At 39.3% G+C, this 17,690-nt stretch overlaps 3 protein-coding genes across 5 annotated transcripts in view; all 3 read right to left on the bottom strand.

Moving 5' to 3' along the window:
* Positions 1–9,185, bottom strand: part of LOC121864072 (N6-adenosine-methyltransferase subunit METTL3-like) — a 28,866-nt gene extending 19,681 nt beyond the window's left edge. For 2 of the 3 annotated variants that reach the window (XR_006088544.1, XM_042362973.1), the window contains exons 1-8: positions 8,910–9,185; positions 6,038–6,224; positions 5,016–5,146; positions 4,386–4,513; positions 3,729–3,855; positions 3,114–3,291; positions 1,919–2,094; positions 311–455 (exon numbers count right to left, since the gene is read on the bottom strand). Coding sequence is in view for 2 of the 3 variants with exons in the window: in XM_042362973.1 (XP_042218907.1) it covers positions 311–455; positions 1,919–2,094; positions 3,114–3,291; positions 3,729–3,855; positions 4,386–4,513; positions 5,016–5,146; positions 6,038–6,224; positions 8,910–9,096 (1,259 nt within the window). In the remaining variant the exon portion in view is untranslated. The remainder of the gene's footprint in view (positions 1–310; positions 456–1,918; positions 2,095–3,113; positions 3,292–3,728; positions 3,856–4,385; positions 4,514–5,015; positions 5,147–6,037; positions 6,225–8,909) is intronic. The other variant, XM_042362974.1, reaches the window with a different exon arrangement.
* A 6,284-nt stretch (positions 9,186–15,469) lies between these two features.
* Positions 15,470–16,817, bottom strand: LOC121864071 (exocyst complex component 5-like). The gene is made up of 2 exons (XM_042362972.1): positions 16,544–16,817; positions 15,470–16,387 (listed from the first exon to the last, which is right to left on the bottom strand). The coding sequence occupies exons 1-2, from the start codon at positions 16,800–16,802 to the stop codon at positions 16,239–16,241; spliced, it is 408 nt and encodes a 135-aa protein (XP_042218906.1). The 5' UTR covers positions 16,803–16,817; the 3' UTR covers positions 15,470–16,238.
* A 183-nt stretch (positions 16,818–17,000) lies between these two features.
* The window catches only part of LOC121864076 (A disintegrin and metalloproteinase with thrombospondin motifs 4-like), a gene marked incomplete at its 3' end in the record, with an annotated part of 107,175 nt that continues 106,485 nt past the window's right edge, over positions 17,001–17,690 (bottom strand). Inside the window, exons 16-17 of the mRNA XM_042362978.1 lie at positions 17,418–17,587; positions 17,001–17,052 (exon numbers count right to left, since the gene is read on the bottom strand). Of these exons, the coding sequence (XP_042218912.1) occupies positions 17,001–17,052; positions 17,418–17,587 (222 nt within the window). The remainder of the gene's footprint in view (positions 17,053–17,417; positions 17,588–17,690) is intronic.

The raw sequence follows: 17,690 nt of genomic DNA, 5'->3' as shown, positions 1-17,690 counted from the left end.
ATAGATCCTAGGATACACCCTATTTCTTATGCCAGCAAGTAGCTTAAATGACAGGTTTAGTTAGATAATAATGATAGGTGTGTTGCAAAGCTTAAAACAAAATTATTCTCAGGAGCTACTACTTAAGAATGGCTGGAGGTCTGGGTGCCAAGGTCCTACATTCCAGCCAGTACTAATGACAACTATAGGTATGTATGGTCAGTTTTGAGAACATTTTTGTCTGCACCAAGAGATAAACAGGAGATAAATCTATGTATAAGAAAGAGTGAATAACTAGAAAAGAAAATACCAAATACAGCGAGATTCAGACCTGCCTGTGACCCACAAAAATATGAGCCCCTCGTCTTGCATTATGGGAATGTTTAGTTGTCTCATTTCGTCATCGGACATTGTGCCATAAGGCAGCTCCATGTGGATATCCCACGGAGGATCTGCCATAATAACAGCAAATTTCCCTGGGAAAATAAAAATGGAAAAGTAAAACTGAAAAACAAATTGAAGCTAATGATCTAATTTAATATAAAATGAATCTGACTTCAACATAGACCTGTAATATAAAAAGAGCAACCAACCACTGTACAGGTATCCGTCAATTTACGATCTCCCAGTCTATGATATTTCACTTTAATGATGGTGATGTATTAAGACCATCACCCTAATTAAATAAATAAAAAATTTTCACGAATGATGGTCATCGCCCGGCCAACACGGAATATTGAGATTGTCAGCTGCAGTCTACCCATATGCTCCCACACAACCCCCCGGTGCACTGCAGTACGTACCATGGTGATCGCACATGCCCGTGATCCTGTAGCTCAACAATTATCAGTCAGTATTAGTCTTCTTACTTATCATTGGTGGTTTTGTTTTTAGCTAATAGTGAGAGGACATCACTAATGTTCACATTGTACCTCTGCTTTGGTGACTGTGAAGTAATTTTTGCTATGTTTTTTTTTTGTAACTGTAAAGTGACTGTAAAGTGTCAGTTGCTATCATTATTCGCTCTGTTTCTGTGACTGTGAAATGAGCAGTGTAACTTTCAAAATGTCTCGGAAGGTCAAGGCACTCAGGAAAACCGTGTCTCTGGAGGTGAAGCTTGACATTGTGAAGTGGCATGAGACTCCCCAGAGGCTGTGTGGGAGTCAGAGAGACATCACTCCACCTTCAAGAGTCTCCTTAGCCTCGGAAGGGACATGTAATGATGACCAGGCTTGTTCTTAATGCTATGGCAAGTCCCTTAATTGTGTTGTATAAATATAGTATAGTATTAGTGTAGGAATTTTTTTCGGTGATACACGTGGGTTTTGGACTGGCTAGAAACATATCCCCCTGAACCCCAAGTTATAATGATCCCGGTTTACAATACATCGACCTGCGATAGGAGGATACCTGTATGTGTCTATCCCAAGCCTCTACCTTTACCATCTGTCTCCATATACATTTCTCACTGCCAAACATCAGGTCAATAGGGGTATAATCTAGGTCATATTGAGCCATTTTCTTATCTTTCTGCTTACTGAAGCTCAATTTACACACATCAAATTTGAAATTCTCTTCAGGCTGAGTGATCACTAGACTCTGTAATACTCCCTTGAATCTAATCTCACACGGTTCCCAGCACGATACTTAGGCTATCTTGATTAGGTCTTCTGGATCACCGGAGGATTAATCACCCTAACCTAACCTGATCCACCTCCCAAAAGTAATATTAATGTGTTTAATCATCAGGTGAAATAAACTGGGTTGTCTAATCTTCAGGTGATCCAGTCTTTTGATTAAATTCATTATTTGAAGGGAATGTGTGAAAACTTTTATACTGACAATAAAACAATGAAGAGATAATGAACCTTCACCTAGTAAAGACATACAGTATCTAGAAACCTATGATAAAAACAACAAAGATATAATGAATGTTCACCTAGTATAGACATATCTAGAAACCTAAGATCACACTGTATCCACTGAGGAGGGAATAGAATGGTCCTCTCATCTGGGCGTGGACGCTCCAAAGGCAGGATGATGGAGGTGGGCTGCTCCTGTTGCTGCTGCTGCTGCTCGGACACCCCTGTATAGTCCACCTCATAATGAACATATCTGACATCAAAGAAAAAAAAGTATTAACAGCATTTTACTTTGATCATACATACTACAATATATACAGATGTTCCTCTACTTATAAACATTCTACTTATCAACTTTCACAGATATGAGCAAACCTATCTTCTGTATTTCTACTGTACTGTATTGACTACAAAATTAATATAACCGATCTATAAAACATTAAAATACTGTTAAAAGGCAGGTAAGATATACTGTAAAATAATATGCTGTATTCATTATTAGGGTATAACTAACCGCACATCCTTTATTTAATTCATTATTATTATTTTCTTACAATGTATTTGGTATCCAGAAGAGGAAGATTGGCCTTACAAACAAGCCTCAGGAACTCAACTCATTTGTAAATAGAAGAGTCCCTGTACTGTATGTAGGGTGATTGAAAAGTCCCTGTGTATTTTCTTTTTCAAGATAATATCAAGTCTAAAATTTGTAAATGACATAATTTAGATGATCACTCTCACCAAGCATGAACAACTTAGGAACTACCACGGAAAAATCTATAACACAAAAGCAGAGGAAATTAAAGGAAGATGATAAGTAACTTTGGTAATACTGTACTGTATCTAAATGAAACAGAACCACAATTAACAACTTTGGAACAGTAATTTCTAAATGAAACAGAACCACAAAAATGTCATAAAATCAATTCCTATCTTAAACCTCAGCACTGAAGGGCATCCAGCTGAGATGAACACAGTAGCGAAAGAAATACTGTACATATAAGAGAGCTGGGAATATTATCAAAACAGACCACTGGCTATCATTTATGACACTATGGTTAAAAAAAATAGTAAAACTCAATGGAAAGAGACCAAAAATTATAATAACAGCCCCTTACAACTGCATAATGTAATGGCATTTATCAAAACACATCATAAAATTCAAATGGACCCTTACAACTGCATATTGTAATGGCATGTATCAAAACACATGTTTATCATTCTAAACAGGCAGTGCAGTATCATACATGAAGAAAAATATAATGCCCTAACCGACAAGTGTCCATGTGGAAACAGGTGTTGAGGAAGGAACAGTCTCCTAAGGATTCGTCAGTGTGCTTCTGGATGATCTTGCGGAAGTGGAGTCGACCGCACTGTGGGCCGGCCTTCTTTGTCGCTCTCTCACACTCCTCTTTGGTGCCGTGTGGACAAAACTCTTGAACTTTTGCTCCTGGATATGTGAAAGTAAGCAATGTGTTAAATCAGGGATAGAGTATGATAAGAATGAATTGGATAACATGAAGATTAGAAGCCCCATTTCTTTTACCTGACAATTAATCACCTAATCAAGCTTAAGCTTACATAAACTTCTGCAGATATCATTAGGATGTTTAATTATCAGTTGAAATAAGTTAGGGAGCCAATTTTCATGTGATCTAAAAATTCATGCTGTATCATATATGCATAGCATGTAACAATATCTTTAATATCTATTATTACTGTACATTTGATTACCTGGGACATGGAATGATCATTAGGCACATCCTATGCATTGTGATATTAATAAACAAGGTAAACAATGTAGCCTATGTAACTCAATCATAACCTCTTCAATATCTAATAAATGTAATGCACCAACTCTTACCTAAACAGCAACACGAATCTTACCTCCCTGAGATTTAAAACGCAGAGCAATACTCTGTTCTTTGGCTGTGGGTTTACTCAGTAGTTCCATTATCTCTTCGCCCACTTTCTTTGTCTCGCGCTCACGTATGCTCTGCGCTGACAACAGGCTCTGAGGATTACAATTACAAAACAATATCATTTGAAGAAAATAAGTAAATTTAAGCTTCCATAAGTGTAAGTGGGAAAGATTATTCTGGCAGGATGAATATATGGAATCCAAAGGTGAGGTGAAAGTATGGAGCAAAGAGTACTTTCATAATGGAAGTGGAAAAGTGAAAGATCATCATCATTGTTTTATGGTCTTTTCTCCATACTGTACTTGTGTGAGTTAGCTGTGATTACCTGATGATAGCTCTCCACGCTGCATGGTCTGTCGCAGCCTCTCTCATCACATTCTTATATCTAAACTTACTTCTCACAACCACTCCCCTTGACTTTCTTGGTCTACACTTAACTGTCCTCCTTTCCACATCTAAACTCATGCATCTTTTTCCCCAGATGGCCGTCTCCACTCTCTCCACAGAATTCATTGTTAATAGTTGGTAACTTTTGCTGGCAGTCAATTTAAAATAAAATCCTGGAGATAAAAGATGTTTAAGTTTTAAAATGTTTAAATGTAAACTTAATATTTCCTCTTACCATGACATCATCCTCTCTAGTTTCCTTTCTTTTATCCTTGTCATTCTTATTCTCCTTGTCTTCCCGTAAAACCTTCGCGGGCGGTTCATCAGATGAGACAGTAATTTTCTCCACCACTGGACTTTCACCTGTAATAAAATTAATACTTGTGTCAACCTTCAAAATAACACATACGGTACAGCAAACTAAAAATAACAATGTAAAACTACTGTGAATGAAACATGAAAAAAAGGACTAAAGAATAACTAGTGGGAGAATAATAATTTCCTCATACCAATCTTCTATGTTGAGATCAAACATTTCACTCTAGACAAAATCCTCAGTTCTGATCTTGTTTCTTTATTACAGAATTGGCCTAACTAAACAAATTATTCTATCCCAATAATCACGTATAAACTTCTGCCAGGTAAGTTATTAATGTCACTAAAATACTATACCTGTAATATATAACAACAATTATATACCTGTTCTCTTAAAGATGCCATTCAGCAACTAACTCTAAATAAAAGACGAGTGGTGTTATGAATTTCAACTATCAATAAGAGAAAAGAAATCATTACTTGAGCTATAACTTCAAAATAACCCTAAGTTAATGTTTTTCCTGTTGACAGAGAGGAAATATATATATACCTTGTTGTGTTGTAGCAATAGGCTGAAGCTTCTTTTCCCTATGTTCAGCTCCCAGGACCGCGGTCACTCGGTTGTGTTGAACAGCAGTCACCGTTATGGTTGTGCGGCCATCCCCAACCTCCTGTGTAATGCTGAAATTTGAGACGAGATAATTAGGGTCACAAATAAGAACAGAAAATTACAAACACACACGAGACAACACAATGCTTCCTATATTAACAAGACAGAAGAATTATACTTGCTTCTGTCCTGTTCCTGACTAAACCTTTTTTTCCTCAGTTGTCTCTCATTATTTCTTCCCCTCAATAGGTTTCTATTTTCCCACTCATACAACAAGTGAGAGATGACTAAAGTTAATAGAAACACAAAGCTATTCAGTAAATGTTGAAAGTACAGTACCGCCACACATTTATTCTGTTAATCAATAATTATATCAGGCAATGGCACATAACTGAATCCACACACAAAGAATTCTATACAGTACTGTACTGTATTTTCTAATGATACTTTTAAATGGTTGGTTTTATAATCTTTCCACAAATATACACAGGGTATTACACAAACTAATAATCTTAACATACAATATATTTCAAATAAGAACATCCCTATTGTATAAAACTTGCAATTTAGAAAAATAATAATAAATGGTTACAGAGGAGGTTATAAATGCCAAAACTGGTCTTTTATGGATCACAATATCTTAACTCATCTTCTTAGAAGACAGTTATTTTCCCAGTACTGTTTTTCACCTATAAATCAGAACCCCTTTGGAAAACAATACTACCTTGACTCCTAATTTTCTGATGCTTTTTGTGTTTTCACAGTAATACATAAATGTATCAGAACTAATCAATTATAAATGATTGGCCAACATATTATATAATATATATAAGAAACAAATTCAGTACTGTATATCATAATCAACAGAACTAAAAAAAGCAACACTAATCAAAACTGAAATTCAGCAAACAGAACTGATACCATAGCTACCCTACAAGCCATTCTTAAGGATCACTACTTACCTTATAAGTTCTTTGTAAGCAAATTTTTGCAAGAGATTATCAATGACTTTTGGTTGTAAATTTCTTCTTAGTTTTGTTGACAAAGTCTGGGAAAGCTGTGCCGACTGTACAGGCGGCAAGGCCCCATTTAAACACTCTAACAAGGCACATTCTAAACTGGAGTCATCATTTCCATTTGGTGTTGCTGCTGCAAAATATGAAGCAACATTAGTCTACATGTATAAATACCAATACAGTATATAGATATATTAACAACAATCAATTAATCCTCGGTCATTGTTTGGATAGGATGGCTTACATAGTCTACTCTCATAAATTACATAACCCTGTAGCCTCCAACAAGTTAGTGAACAAATGAGACATTGATACTTATTTCTGCCCCTAACTCTGCAAAGCCTTCTTTTTTTTTTCTTATAAATCATGGGCCAGAAAACAGACTACTTGCTCAGGCCTTGAAGTATTGTGTTCCTTCCCAAACCAAGAGTAATTCTCTATCCCAATTCATTGACAGTACTGAAAGATGTGTTGACTTTGCTTTCAGTAAAAAACTGCTGGTAGAGATTCCAGTAGTAAGTGTTAAAATTGAGACAATGAGACATTTTTAATAAAATAAATAAATAAATTAACATACAAACGTACGAAAAAAGACAAAAGTCGTGTCTTGAAATTTGGTGAAAACATATGTCGAAAGGCTAAACTTTTGGTGCGCTCCGCCTTGTGGTAGGGGGGTTCTAATAATGTTTCACGGGTTATATTTAATCTTGGGACAAAACCGCGACATAACTTTTGTCTTTGATTATACAAGCCATCTGCAAATATTAAAACTTATAAAAGAGTAAAAAAAAAAAAAAATATCATCACTGACGGGAAAATCTACTTGTCGCCACATTCAAGTATGGTGTCATGATAATACAAAGCAACCAACAGTTTGCTACAATGCTGAGGTGCAGATTTTTGGTGTAATTTAAATAATTCCTCTTCCTATTTCCAATTTTCTTGATGCAGGAAAATAGGTTAAGATTCAGAAAAGGTCAACCACAGAACTCTACAATGATTTGTATATAGCTAGGGAGATAGAGCCCCCCACCCCCACAAAAAATACGCTATCTATACAGCATCATATTTTCATCTGAAATTTATATTTATGAGTTTTTCTGACTTCAATTTCAGGTTTGGCTCTTCAGGTTCCTTACTTCTTTTATCTTCTTGGGTTGTTATATTTACACACCAGGAGGCAGAGCACTCCCAGATAGGAGGTTAGGTCAGGTCCTTCCGATTTCTTTGGCTAGGTTCGGTTAGACAGGTACACTGATATTCGAGAGTTATTAGGTTATAGGTTCTTGATGATCTTACTGTTTGGCAAAATTTTATTTCCTCCACCATTTTTGGGGATGTTCTTGGTAACTAAAGCACTTTTCTTCTATTGAAAAGTTTCCGAATGTGGCTCCTTAGCCCGGGCACCTGTTCTTAAATATTACGCTATTAAAACTTTTCTGTTAGGTAAGGTTTTATCATTTTTTTGTTTTTAACCAACAAATTCTCTCTGCCTTAAAGCCCTGCCCACACAATTTGATCAAATTGCATTTTTTAAGTAAAATAAAAAAAAAAATAAAAATTTCCGACATAAACGCTATCACATACAGTACCGTATTCTTATTTTGTTTGCTCTATCTTCCTTTATACAAAACAGTATAGCATCTCACGGTTAACTTTTTCTGAATCTTCACCAAAGAATATATTGTCTATAATTCAATACAGTATTTATCTTAAGTAAGCAGTTTAGGTGTGGAAGCATTGTATTGAAATAAATGGTAATAGTCGATGACAGTAGTGTACGTTAAACAACAACAAGAGGAAATTTTCTATGGTAGATTTTTTTTTTACCTCAAGAGATTTTTGGTAATATTATCTATACAGTTTTCCATCTGAGACACTTTGCTGCACTGATGCCTTACGGTGCCATGTGCATTGTTTACAACCAGGAAGCTTCACTTCATCCTCAGTAACACTTACAAAACTTACCATATACTGCTACATTATTCAGTATGCGATTTATCAGAGATATAATGAGCCAACGTAACCTTAGGTTTGTTCATCATATTTACGATGAATCACATGTTAAGGACAGATGGGCTTTTCATGAAGTATTAAAGCATTTTTTATCAAAAGATTTACTTAAATTGCTGATTAACATACACCCACCTTTCAGTTAATATTGACGACTGACCTGCGGAGGAGTTATTTGTTTTACTGTTCATTTTTTTACTTTATTTTCATCAGTGAGTTCTGATATGATAATCATTTTTTGTGTAAATGCTTCATTTCATAGATAATTAGGCACCTTAATGCCCACTACTTTGTCTTTTCGACAGTAATGCGGCGGTGATGTCTCATCCCAGACATGTAAACAGCCAATCATAAAGGCATATATCAAAAGACTGCCGCCCGGGCTTGATCAACGCTGATGCTCTGTGTACGCTTAAGAACTGTTTGATATGGACGGCTACTCTCATGTTCACAAAAAAAGTAAAATTACATCATATCATAGTAAGATCTTTCTGTTTAATATACTGGGGGGTCCTAAGGAAGTTAGGGTAAGGTTAGGTAGGTTTGTTTGGTTAGGTTGGTGAGGTCTTCTAACAAATGCTTCTGCTGCTTTGTTTTTCTTATCAACTAAGGTTAGGTTAGGTTTAATTTAGAAATAACCAGTTTTTAATACATTTGCACAAGCTACGACGGTGTCCACTATAAAACAGTGAAATTGCGGCGTTTTTATATTGGTTTTCAATGAAAAATCGGCTGCAGGTCACTCGTCAATAATTACCCCCTTTCTTCCAATAAAATGAAAATAAAATCATCGACATATAGTTACCAGGAACAACAGGAGCTGGGGTACTGGGGTCCACAGGAGGAATAAATGAACTTGGGCTACTGCTGCCGCCTCCCGCAACTGAACTCAGGATGGTCTCTCTCTCCGCTTTTCGTTTTTTAATTTTCTCTCTAAAACTCTCCCTCTTACTCTTCACGAGCTGAATATTAGCCCAAGTCTCGTCCCCCATACTTATCAGAGTTACAGGACTATCAAGACTCACTCAGCATCAACACCTCACACACACACACAGACACAAACGTCAACACGCCTTGACCGTCGGCCTCAGGCACAGTTATCGTTTAACCTCACATAAAACGATATTAAATACACCTTAATTTCGAATAAAAAAAGATCAAGTATGAACAAAATTAGTTCAATTATTTTTAAATTTCATATTTGCTATTCTTTAAAGGTTTACTACAAGGCAGTGCTGGTATATTATTGGGATTATCATACGTGTGTCAACCTCTTAACAACAACACATGTGCGGCCAATCAACGGGCTGTGATGGTGAGCAGCGTGTACTGTACTGTGTATAAGAGTGAACTTGAGCCATTTATGGTAAGGTATTACTTGCCATAACTTTAATCCTCTTCGCCACTGATCGGCTCGCTAGCCGCTTGGGCTGTCGGTCATGTCTCTGTTATGCACTGTTGGCAAATACTTGGCATGTACTGGTATCTGTACCTGAGCCAGTAGTCTGGGCTCACTAAACGAGTCACATTACGTTCCTACGATTTCCACCTATTACTTAACGGATGTTTTACCAACATTTTACGGTAATCGAAACCGAACTTATCGTACTTTCCTACTGGTCTGCTGTCTCTCCTTTTCAGATTTGCCCCGCCATGGGGCTAGTTTATTGGGCAAGGCGAAGCGCAAAAGCGTTTGCAGAGCCCAACTGGGAAGCATGCGGAGTTCACGCTTGTTTTCTTGACTCATGCATTTAAGAGCGTAAGTAGCTGAAGGGCTTTATTATGTTGTACAGTAGTACACAAGAGCTTTCAGAGGTGACCCTATGACGAAATTTTGCGTGTTATCCTTTTAAAAGTGAAATCTTTACGTTTTCTTCAACGTACTAATTCACTTGTTTTCTGTGACAGTGATTTATTATTTTGTGGGTAACTCTACCAAATTGTGTCTAACATTGACACTACATTGCGAGGAACAGGATGACTAATGGATTTGAGAAGATCAGATGGCTGGGTGGGATTGAGGAGACAAAGTAGCTAGGCAGGTTCTTTTTTCTTTCTTATCACGTTCATTGTGGGGTCTTGGATGGCAGCAGCAGTTTGTAGAGCATCTTTCCAACTGAGACATCTGATATTATGTTTGATAAGTTAGATCATGCTGTAAATGGATGCCACACTACGAACTACATTAATACGAAAGGGATTGTTTTGTTCTAAATGGTACAGTGAAACCCGACATCATACAAAAACTAATTCAAATGTCAGCAGCTTGAAAGTCAGTCAGATATAACAACTGAAACAGTTCATGAAGTTGACCAGAATTTGATGTGTGATATCGAAGGCCAGCAAACTGGTAAATACGAAGACCTGAACAAACCTGTATGTCAGAGAGAAAGGAGCCTACAGGGTCGGATCGAGGAATATCAAAAGAGGGATCCAAGAAGTTGTGAGTGGGGGAACATGGTGGGCAAAGCAAGCCCACCCAGTTGGCAAGGGGAGAGGGGGGGGAAGCTGAAAACCCCCAATAATTTTGGGGGGAAATCTGACCAATATCACGGGCATTTTGAGGCCATTTTGAAGCCATGTGCACTTGATATTTTGATGTCAGTAGTAATTACTTTTTACTATGCAAAAATGCCTGAGTGTAATACTACATTAAAGAAAAAAAGAGGGGGTCCGCCTTTGTGGATATGTGCTTCAATTGACTGGTGAAATTGCAGTTTAAGACCCACTAAGTAATCCCCTTTTTTATAATTTATTCTGAGGTAGTATTGCCTCCTCTCTCCAAATATGCATTACAAATTTGTCGAAAATTAATAAGAGAAAGTTGCGGCTATTTTAATTTTGCATTTCGCCTCATAGACCGGGCACGGACAACTAACGTAGAAATGTTAACAAACATCGCTCTTTTCTTCTATTCGTCTCCCACATTTTTAATTGCACACTTGAAAAGAGGAGATCAAAGTACACTAAAACAACTATATAAACAAGGGGGAGTTACTTGATGGTGCTACTTAACAATGAAGTTTATAACAAAGTAACAAATAAGAGACCTGCTGCCCGACTAACAAGTAAGCTAAGTGCTGAAATTATAAATTATACTGTAACTTACCAGCACTGTTTATGAACCAACCACATGAACTATGAACTTACCTTTTCCTGTCTTTTGGGAAGAAATTAAACTTTAGTTCTCTATCATTTCCTATATTTTTCCCACAAACAACACAACTATGGCCGCCGTCTGGAGCCATGTTTATATCTACCTCCACGCCGCGCCCCCCAACACGTGTTAAAACTTAATAAAGGTCCAAATATGTAAGCAAACAGCCGTCAGTGCCATCTCTAGGACAAGCATCGAGTTAATAGGGATTAGTTTACTCCCGTTTGAGGTTTGCTGACCACAGTCTTTTCACTCTAAACGTCCTCGGGCTGGTTTTACCAATCCTTCCCCCACACTCGTCAACAAGAGGACCTCCACTAGTAAAACAACCACACAACTACTCCTCAATTGCCAGTAATAAACAGGTTAGACTAATAAAATTGACAATAAACAAGAGACTAGACGGTAAACAATAAACAGGATTTCAAGGATGTAATAAAAGACCAAATTAGCGTGACACATTTTATTGTCTTTTTGGCATCTGACACAACATGGATAAGACCTGGCCGGACAGATGAGCCGGTCAGCTGCGGGCCAGACCAAACACACACAGATACACGCACAATCACTCACTAGCGCGCTCATTATGATCCCACTTGTGTGTGATAAGTTACCACTGTTTACAAAATGGGAAACTCCTGAAATTCAACATATTTTTTATGATCTGAATGAGCATCTATGCACACACGTTTAAACACATACAGACGCAAGAAGGTACTCACAAACACACACACATACACCTACAGCCACGCATATACACACACGCATGCACACACAATTCAGGCACATACATGAAGGGACATACATACATATCCATACATACACATATACTACATATCCATACATACACATATACACTATCAAATTCCTAAAATACACAATTGGAATATAATTTTCTAGTAAACGATTTTAAAATATTATTATATACAATACTATAAAAAGGGTTCAGCACACAAGGGATTGTTGAGTAAAACAAATGTGTTGACTTACAGTATTCAGAGTCATGATTTAGACGTTATCCCCAAAACAACTTGGCCTTTGTTTGAAATTTTCTTTACAAATGAAGGAAGTTCCTCTTTTTTTCATGTTCACCGATATGGACATTAATAAAAAAATAATATTTATCAAACACGTACAGATAACCTCTTCTTGCCGTCCGTGCTTGAAGGTGGAGCCACGTACAGTAATGACAAGTGCTGACGTTATCACGGTCTAGCCAATTAACAAATAACTTGTTGTACACCAAACAGAAAGCCAGTTACAAACGATGTTGCTACCCGTATCTAAATACTATAGCTGTGTTTATATAGATATATTAATATATGATGCAACCGTTTTTAATTTAAAGCAGGAGTTACAGAAACATTATATTTGAAAGGATGTTTGTAACCTTTGAGATTTATAATCGTTTTGTGGTAATAATTAACATCATGAAATGCGAATATACGGACAACATCACTTAAACATGGCAGACGACCTTTTAGCAGCTGATATCAGGAGTTTATTATTGTTTTCGCTTATCTCGTTGCACAGTTGGTGTTTTATATACAGGATCTATGCCACCCGGTAGTTGTTAAATATTGTTAAAACAAATTCCCAAAAGCTTACACAAAGGTAAATTAATTTTCAAATATGATCTTAAACTTCAAGAGCGATATATTTGAAGAAAAAATCGTTTTAACCCCAAAGAGTATTTATTCCAAGAGCTGGAAATAAAATTTGAAATTATGAATTCTCAAAGGGAAAAATTCCAAAGGTTGAGACAAGATCATACGTGTCTATTGGTCTGTCTGTCAATAGCATTAAGCATGTCTTTAATAATCAATAATTTTACACCATAAACTTATATACTGTAGAAACATTAAAGTTATCTTGTCTCCTCAAACGTGATATAGCATTTGGCAAACTTTCGATGAGGTAATGTTAAATATGGAATAAATAATGAAGGCACAACTCTCTAAAATATCCAGAGGAGTTGCTTATTTGTGGTCGAATGCACCGAATACACTGTTGATATTTGTATGAAAAGCTCTCACTCTTGGGAAAAAACTCTTGGTATTCTACTGAAGGGGTAATAAGAGCATGAGAAGCCCTTACTCTTGGGGAGAAGCTTCTGTTTTTCGTGTTTTTTTCTGACAGGTTCACAAGTGCTGGATTTTTTTTTACATCAGTGAGTAATTTTAGGGAAACAGACATAAAAAAAAAATCACTATTTCCACCCCAGTACCTTGAAGCTCATTGGAGGACTCAGGTGAAAAGCGCACTACTGCTGCCGTGGACCTCCTGACGAAGGCTCCCCCCTCCTACGTATACCACCACTACACCATCCTAACAACACAGTCGAGTGCTATCATCTTCATGTCAACATTCTCCTGCCGTCTAGAGCTCTTAACGAAACTTCAAAGTATTCTGAAAAGTTTATGTTTGCGATTCTGAAAGATATTGCGATAATAATTCAAGTAATAGGAAATCCTTTTGGAAATTTCGTCAAATGACAATAATTTCACCTTTTCAGGAACGTTCTACTGAGTAAAAGGGAATCACTGATAATTTTTATTAAAGTATTAAGTCGTTGTGGTAAGTTAAACCTGAATTGAAAGCTGAGACTAACTGAAGGTAAAAGGCCTGAGCGATAAGGGGAATCCTAACTGAATAGTCACTCAAGGAGGTTCTACAGGAAGTCAGGATCCATGAGGGCTGCTGCTCCTCCCCCAGCAGTAGCGCGGCGCCTCACCTCTCATATAATACTGACGGAGCCAAAGGCCACGAATAAAACTTTCACTGGAGAAACTTTTGACACTATAACAAAACAGAAAGAACCATCTGTCTAACTTTGTGGTGAAGGTATGGTTCAGGAACACCAGTGGGCTGAGGAGAGGGCCTCTCTCCCAGGACGGCCTCACCCCTCCGTTCATGAGTTCCAGTAAGTCTTAACTAGGGCGACTATAGGCTAGGAATTATTAATCTTGTTTCTATCCTCTACAGTATACCAAACAGTGAAGGAAGTTACCCTCGGTGAGCCCCGGTGTTTACCGAGGACAGGAGCACACACACACACACACACACACACACGCACGCGTTCACGACTCTTACATATAAATACTACACCTCTAGGTAGTTATGTACAATAAAGTGACATTACTGCTCTATAATTTATAAGAAATAATAAAAAAAGGAATGCAATTTTTCATACGGTAAAGACCTTCTGTTCTAGGAGAAAAATTGCACAGGGGAAAATACCACTACAGAGATGAGTGAAGTCAATGATACAAAAAGTTATGATACATCAAAAGTAATTGAAATTTATATATAAAAATCAACAACTATTTACATTACACACGTTCCTTTGAACGGTACGTTCAGAGGAACGGCATCCGCTCAAGCGAACACCTTAGGAAAGACTTGGCTAAGTGGCTAATTGGTTGCCAATCGTGACCTCGCACACAGATGGGATGAGATGATTGGCCGATACACTGCATATGACCCCGCCCACTGCCAGTAACCCGCCAATCATTATTCATTGTGGATTTACATGAAATATATATATATATATATATATATATATATATATATATATATATATATATATATATATATATATATATGTGTGTGTGTGTGTGTGTGTGTGTGTGTGTGTGTGTTCATGGTTCTGAATAAATAGTATAAAACGATTGTCAGGGAACAACTTATATTACGTTTCAGAAATACTCATAAATAAATATTATCATCCGAGGTTATTATGAAACTATTGAATAAGTTGATTTATCTGATGGTAGTGTGGCCCTGGTGTGTTTTGAGGAGGGTGAGGCCGTGTGGCCCTGGTGTGTTGTGAGGAGGGTGAGGCTGTGTAGCCCTGGTGTGTTGTGAGGAGGGAGGGTGAGGCCGTGGCCCTGGTGTGTTGTGAGGGAGGGTGAGGCCGTGTGGCCCTGGTGTGTGAGGTGAGGCTGGCAGAGGCTGTGTGGCATAGCGTGTTGTGAGGAGGAGGGTGGGCCGTGTGGCCCCGCTGTGTGGCCCTGGTGTGTTGTGAGGAGGAGGCCGTGTGGCCCTGGTGTGTTGTGAGGAGGGTGAGGCTGTGTGGCACTTAGTGTGTGTTGTGAGGGAGGGTGAGGCCGTGGCCCTGGTGTGTGTGTGGAGGAGGGTGAGGCTGTGGCACTTAGTGTGGGAGGGTGAGGCTGTGTGGCCCAGTGTTTAGTGTGTGTGAGGGAGGGTGAGGCCGTGTGGCCCTGGTGTGTTGTGAGGAGGGTGAGGCCGTGTGGCCCTGGTGTGTTGTGAGGAGGGTGAGGCTGTGTGGTGAGAGTGTATCATGTACTGTCAGGTACAGAGTGTTGTGTGGATGTGGGTGGTGGAGGGGCAGGGAACGTGCAGTGTGACCGGGGTGGGGGTGGTTGGTGGTGGGTGGCTGGCCGCTGCCCTCCAGGTCTCGGAGGGCCCTGGGTACTGGTCCCCACTGGGTGAGGCACCCCTTGGCACCGAATCCCATAAGGACATCAGGCCTTTTAGGGGCGCCATCCCCGCGCCGTCGCCTCGCCAGCAAGCCGCCGCCGCAGCTGGGAGGGCCTTGTGCCGCCACCCACCTCCTCCCGCGTCTCCCACCCGCATGCGACCGAATCCACTATTGGTGTTAAGGAGCCCCCTAGGTATCGGCATCTTTTAAAGAGGGAGCTCCTAAGATGTAAGGGCGGAGGGCTTCCTCTGACGAAGGTCCTCCCCGGATGACAGGGCTTCTTATGTCTGGGGCCTACGTAAGTGAAGCCACAGAGTGTGTGAGGTCACCAGGGCATGAGGAACCCTCGATCAACGAAGCCACCAAGTGTATGAAGCCACTAGACATGTAAGGGGCCCTCCAGGTGTGTGAAGCCCGAGGTGCCCCGTGAGGTGGGTTGGCCCCGCGCCATCTTGGGTATGGGGTGGGGCCTGGGGTGCTTGAAGCCTTCACCTGGCGTGGCTCGCGGCCAGGTACGCCCCCCGCGCCCTTCACTAGCGACCGCTGCACATCTCCTTCTGTGAGCGACAGCAGTTCTTCTGGATGTAACGGTGACCACAGTAGCGGAAGCCGTAAGACCTCAGGAACTCCTGACAGGTAAGACTTCCCGCGATGTTGGCGATCCTGTCCTCACACTCCCCGTCTGTGAGGAAGACTATCGTTATCTGGAGGAGTCAAGTCATCGTACTCAAGGAACTAAGTTATCGTACTCAAGGGGTCATGTCATACTGAAAGGATTACATTACTGTACTCAAGGGGCTAAGCCAGCCTACTTAGGGGGTTAAATCATCATACTAACCAGGCGCTTTAACCGGATCCTTATAATTCTTCTTTAAGTCCTTGGGCGGCGAGGGTGTGGTAGTAGTGGTGGTTGTGGTGGTAGTGGTAGTAGTGGTGGAAGTGGTACTGGTGGTACTGGTGGTAGAACTGGTGGACTTAGTTCCCTGATCCCACCTGTTACGATCCCACCTGTTCCACCAATTAGATCTACTGTAGAATGGGGAGGGGAAAGGTGGAATGTGGATAAAACTGGAGTTTGGCAATAGTATACACGTCATCTTTGTCTACAATTCATATACAAAAGCTATAAGAAAAAGTTATATTCTATGGAGAAAATTAAAAAAGAAAAACAAATTATATACGATTGAAACTATACATAATCTGAATAGAATTATATACATAGAAAATTATATATATAAAGAGAGAGAGAGAGAGAGAGAGAGAGAGAGAGAGAGAGAGAGAGGAGAGAGGGTAGAGGTAGGAACAGGTTTGATCTGAGTCGACTGGAATATAAAATGTTCTCCGGATCTGTCAACAACAATGAACACGAGTTAATAGTCACACTAACACGTGATTTACAATAGTTAATAATCACACTAACACGTGATTTACAATAGGTAATAATCACACTAACACGTGATTTACAATAGGTAATAATCACACTAACACGTGATTTACAATAGGTAATAATCACAATAACACGTGATTTACAATAGGTTATTTATATAGGTTATTAATGCACTATTTATTAAGTTAAATATAAAGAGAGACGTATACATTCCTATTCTTCCTCCTCCTTCTCTTCCTCCTCATTTACCTCTCCTCTTCCTCCACTCTTCTTTATCCTCCTTCACCCCTCTTCCTTTTCCTTCTCTTCCTCCTTCACCCCTTACCTGCTAATATCAAAGTCAGAGATGGAGTTGCCATTATCAAAGACACATCGGCCATTGCTGCAGATCTTCCCGTTGCCGCAGTCTGACCCCTCGGCGGCAGGGCGGTAGGAGACGCAGTAACCGCTGGAGGAGTCGAAGCAGAAGAGCTGGGCGCACACACGGTCATCCTTCTGCAGGAGCGAGGCGAGGAGGGAGACACTCATTATTAGGAGGTAGATTAAGGGAAGGGAGGTAGGTTAAGGGAAGGGAAGTAGATTAAGGGAAGGGAGGTAG

Source organism: Homarus americanus, unplaced genomic scaffold (genome assembly GCF_018991925.1).
Source record: "Homarus americanus isolate GMGI-L3 unplaced genomic scaffold, GMGI_Hamer_2.0 scaffold6476, whole genome shotgun sequence".
NCBI classification, from domain to species: Eukaryota; Metazoa; Arthropoda; class Malacostraca; order Decapoda; family Nephropidae; genus Homarus; species Homarus americanus.
This window is presented reverse-complemented; position numbering and strand designations above follow the sequence as displayed.

Bases quoted from the DNA above. Each gene is read 5' to 3' on its own strand.
- LOC121864071 (XM_042362972.1), bottom strand. From the start codon at position 16,802: ATGACGTGTATACTATTGCCAAACTCCAGTTTTATCCACATTCCACCT. The intron at 16,388-16,543 runs GTTAGTATGATG...TCTTCCTCACAG, and splicing joins GGATCCGGTTAAAGCGCCTG to ACGGGGAGTGTGAGGACAGG.